General features: G+C 37.4%; 1 protein-coding gene across 1 annotated transcript; it reads right to left on the bottom strand.

The window, feature by feature from the left end:
• Positions 1-1,324: 1,324 nt before the first annotated feature.
• Positions 1,325-4,798, bottom strand: LOC133698323 (protein ABA DEFICIENT 4, chloroplastic-like). The gene is made up of 6 exons (XM_062121204.1): positions 4,496-4,798; positions 3,281-3,509; positions 2,475-2,575; positions 1,860-1,988; positions 1,667-1,755; positions 1,325-1,597 (listed from the first exon to the last, which is right to left on the bottom strand). Exons 1-6 carry the CDS (start codon positions 4,538-4,540, stop codon positions 1,450-1,452), a joined length of 741 nt encoding a protein of 246 aa, XP_061977188.1. The 5' UTR covers positions 4,541-4,798; the 3' UTR covers positions 1,325-1,449.
• Positions 4,799-5,034: the final 236 nt, after the last annotated feature.

Raw genomic sequence — 5,034 nt, 5'->3', positions numbered from 1 at the left:
GGCTTCGTGGTCAACCGTGTGACTTGTTTCGTTCCTGTCCCGGAGTTCGATCCTCTATGTGCACGCCTGTCACCCTCGCGGTGCCTTACCTGCTCACTGGGCTTGCAGGATGCTCAGTGGGCCATGGGGAATAGTCGTGGTGCGCGCAAGGTGGCCCGGACACCCCTTGATAATCAAAAAAAAAAAGAAAAGTGAGTTGTCATATTCAGCGCCTTGTTGCACGCTCCACTAATGTTTGATTAGCGTGTGGATGGATCCAAAGAGTGCGCTCAAATGTCTACTTCAACATGTGGTGGTGGTGCAGGCCACCTCCCGCCGGTATGGGAGATATAACACCAGAAATATATGGTGGTGGTTTTTCTCTCTACCTATTCATTTTGTAACTTTCAAATCTGATCACAATGAGGTTGTTAGGTTATAAGGATTATATAGTTGTGTTTCTCTTCAAGAGAAGAAGAATGGCAATGGTATTGCATGGTTTAAAGGTCGGAGGAGAGAGAAGTTGAAGAGATAAGCTCTTAGGGTTGCTTCCTTTCTCTCTTTTCAATTGACGATGATGTTATCACCCTAGGTGTTTATAATTTCATCCAAAGATGAAAAATCAGAAAAATATAGTACAAGTAAGAGCAATTCAGACTTCACTGTTTTTTGTATTAGAAAGACGAGTGGATTTTAATTTCAATGAGGGATTTTACAGGTAAAAATATAAGTTATTTCATGTAAAGCATCGAAACCTTAATCTTTAATATTAACTTAATCTTAATTTCATGCTTTACAATGGGTGACCAAGTAACATAATCTCATATTTCTCCAAAATGATCAAGGCAATGTGATAGGAGTGATGGAGATGTCAATCAAACAAATAAGATCAATTACCCCGTCCCCAGCTGCTTCCCTCTCCAAGAAACCCCATTACTCTCAAGTATGAAGTATGGTTAATAGATCATGCTTATGAAGTATGGTTCCATTTCCAGGAGAAAGAGAACTCAACCACTAGGAGAGCGTAGTACTGGCTCCGTGTTTAGAAATCCATCTGAATTGGGAGTTGCAGCAGCTGAGTTGATTGAGAAAGCTGGATTGAAAGGTTTCAGAGAAGATGGAGCTATGATTTCTAACATCCACGCCAACTTCTTCATAAATGCTGGTGGTTCAACTTCCCAAGACATGCTTGACCACATTGCTTTGGCTAAGAAGAAGGTAGATCAAAAGTTTGGAGTTCAACTAAGGGAAGAAGTAATACATGTTCAACCATATTCTGATGGCTTGATTGCCAACAGAAGCAAATACCAACCATGTAATCTTCGATGATAAAAGACAACGAAAGTTTTGCAAAAAGAGAGTTTATAAAAGGCTGATATTTTTTGTAGTATTTTTTTCATGTTGGAAAATCCAATTTTTGTCAACCTCTTATAGTTTGATTCGATTGTTTCAGCACAAATCAATAATGAATTACATGTCATGCCTGGTAGTTCCAGAACCTTTGGTTAGTGCTTTAGTGATGAAATGAGTGGCGATTCCAATCGGACAAAAGAGCAGGCAAAGAGAAACCGAATGTCGAGTCTCAACTTCATTTTCTAGTCCATCATTAAATACCTGCCTGGATAATTGGCAGAAGTGTTAGAACTGCAAGAGATAAAAAGTGGATAGAGAGGGGAAATGAGCAGACCTTGCAGCAAAGAGGTCTACAGCTAACAAATGAATCCATGCTGAAGCTAATGTCATCTCATTGGAGAACATCTTCGCTATACCAGGCAGCTGTATACGGAAACCAGATAGAAGTTTTTGTTAACTTTTCCCAGTAAACAGGCATCTGCTTCAAAAATTTAAGGGAAAAAAGAAAAGGGGTATTACATTCTTACCTCTGGTAACCAGTATTGACTCGCAAACATTAGACGCATTGTGTCAGGTGTCCAAGAGAGGTACAATAGAAATGCATACAGAAGTCCAAGCACAACATATGGAATGCTACTTTCCATAGACTTTCTAGTCTGCATTTTGCTCAAATTTAAGCACTTATGTTGATTGTTAGAAAAGAAGGCGTGATCAATGAGCTTCCAAGGAAAATCACATGCAAACAGAACTATAGAAGTTAAAGGCCAACATGGGATTTTGTAACACTGGAGAAAGAAATAAAAATCTAGACTTGATTATTATCTTGAAGTGCTAGTTGTAAACACATACACAGAGAAAGAAAGAGGGAGATTCTAACCAAGAGCATCTTGACTGATAGTGGACAATATTCATAAGTGTACATAATTAAAAAATGAGGACACTTAACTACTTAAAACCAAAGTCCAAAAGAGTATAAATGTCGCTACAAGCCTACAACTAAGTAAACCATTAAGATTTCTGTTCAAAATCAGCAAAATTCAGGAAGTTGAATATTCATACATGAAGAACGGACACTATGTCACTTGAAAGATGAAAAAAGGAGAGAATACATATGAAGTCCTTAAAAGGTACAGAAAGCATACCACTTCAGCTTTAGGAGCTACAACCATGAGCGTGTAAAATGGGAGAACAGCTGCTGTTCCCAAAGTAAAAACACTGCTCGCAATCTGAGAACTTGTCAACCCTGTAATATAAAGCAATAAAACAGTAAGGAATAACATCCTCAAGATACAGACTTAAAGTTAGTAGATGAATTTGAAAAGAAGAAGTCCTGGACTCTTATCAGTAACAAATAATAGCATAGAATGAAACCAGCTTGTTCCATACTAGTCTTTACTTGTTTATAATACAGAAAACCTGTTTTGTCACGCAGAAAAGATCCAAGAAGGGACAAGAAAAGTTTTCCTGCCTGACCATAAGTCCCTGTTGGTATCCGTGAAAGAGCATGAACCAATAAAGTCCCTGGTTTCCGAGGCTCTGATAGCAGGTAATTCTAGAGGAGATAAAGTAAAGGCATAATAAGTCAGACATCCAGAATTGGGATGCTCTATACGTTGACTCTGATGAACCAGATCACCCATCGACAACAGCTAATAAATGGATACTAAATAATTCAAACCAAGTAATCGACCTCAAGCATCTCAAAGCAGCACCTGCTCCAAGCATCTGACCCCCATAGCCAGAGAAATATTTTCATAGAAAACAGCAGGGGGTCTAGCTAAAATTGGGTTACATTCTAGAAATAAGCAGGACCTGCCTATCAGTACAACAATATATCAAGCAGAATCCAAATAAAAATAAAAAATGGAAGAAAAGAAATGCTTCGTACTTCTCAATTAAACATCATAAAAGATGAATAAAGCGGACAGTTGGAAAAAAGAAGAATTACATGATGCATTTACTCCTGAGCTTTTTCGATAGACAAGGAAATTTGTTAGTTTTGGATGAACGATAATTCTTGAACCTCCAAGAAAATTCCAGTCTCTGTGTAAGTCAGCTCCCACTCTTGCAACCCGTTGGCCAAAAAGTTCGATGCTGTTACTTCTGAGTGAAGAAAACAACTTTCGATCTTTCCCAAAAATGTGATGAGATCTTATAGTCAGCCCTGAGCAATCATTCTGATAAGAGATAAAAAAAAAAACCTTAAGAAAAGCCCTCAAGCTCATGAATATAAATTGAGTGATTCACTTCTGTGGTGCACTCTAGAGACAAGTCAAACTCAAATTCAGCGCATAAAACACTTCAATTGGAAAGACAACAATTTCATAGAACTGGAACCCATTTAATCTAGTCAAGACATAGAATACATAATAGATCATCCTGTGATATAACATCATAACAGAACAATAAGCTCAGTGCCTGTGAACAATAGAGAGAGGTAACACAATACATTGCTGTGAACTTAGCAACTGCAATTCAAGTGAAAGAAATGCTAAGAAAATCAACTGTGTAACGAGGGAGGAAATTAGAAAAGAAAATAACCACATATAGGTGAAGTGTGAACATAGAAACTGCAGCAATGCAACAGCTTATATCTGAGACAGATCCTCACTACATTACTGAATCATCATAAGCCTCAGCTAGTGGAACGACCCCAATTGCCCAAACATAACTCAATTTATGTTGTTGAAGCTTATTTCGAGTAGACAATAACAGTTAGACAAATATAGGCTGTCACTGATTTACTTCATATATTTACAACACAAAGGTAAAACTCTCATAAAGGCAACCCCAAAATATAATCCCTCTAATATCAAATGGGTGGAAAAGGCATCTTTGATTTGCAGAAATTCAACAGATATATAAAAAGTCTATATTAACTTAATTGAAGGTAACCCAACTTCCCATTTCCAATCAAAGAGAAATTCATCCAAAACCACTTAAATGGGCCAGTTTTTCTTGAAAAGCAGTAACATCAAGAATTCCCAAAACTGCATAAACACAGCTAAAAGATCCCCAAGCAAACACTTGCAATTCAATTCAATTATCGTTATACTACACAAAACACCTGAACTCATCCATTCATTTATTCAAAAGATAACAAAGACACTCAGAAGAGAAAAACAAATAGTCCATAACACTGAAAAAAGCAAAAAGATCATACCTTGACTGAGAATTGAGGGTAGCGAAAGCAGGAAGAGAAGGCCATGACTGAAGCAAAACAAAAACATGCACCAACAATAATGTCTCTTCATTCGATTATCACTATCTACTATAATAATGCAAGTTACCAAAAGGAAGGGTCGGTGAACTTCCACTAGAGAGAAAATGGGGGTGTAACAGACAAGTGGGCAGCTCAAGAAAGGAAAGAAAGTAAAGGTGTCCTGTGCGCGCACTCAAAGAACACTCAGCATGTTGGACTGCTAATGTTTCGAGATTGTGAAAATTTGTTAGTGGCGCATGTGCTATATGGTCGCCTATGAATTTTAATAGGTTATACATTTAGGCAGAGTTTGGGAATGCGGTTGCGGTAATGTTTTTAAAAAATTTGAAAATTTTTTTTTGTTAAAATTTAATACGGTTTGTATGTTTTGGATCGTTTTGATGTGCTGATGTCAAAAATGATTTTTAAAAAATGAAAAAACATCATTGACATGTATTTTGGCACGAAAAGTTATTTGAAAAGCACCCGCAACCACACTG

The sequence above is a fragment of the Populus nigra genome, chromosome 7 (genome assembly GCF_951802175.1).
Source record: "Populus nigra chromosome 7, ddPopNigr1.1, whole genome shotgun sequence".
NCBI classification, from domain to species: domain Eukaryota; kingdom Viridiplantae; phylum Streptophyta; class Magnoliopsida; order Malpighiales; family Salicaceae; genus Populus; species Populus nigra.
The sequence above is the reverse complement of the archived record's forward strand: the minus strand, read 5'-3'. Positions and strand labels throughout refer to the sequence as shown.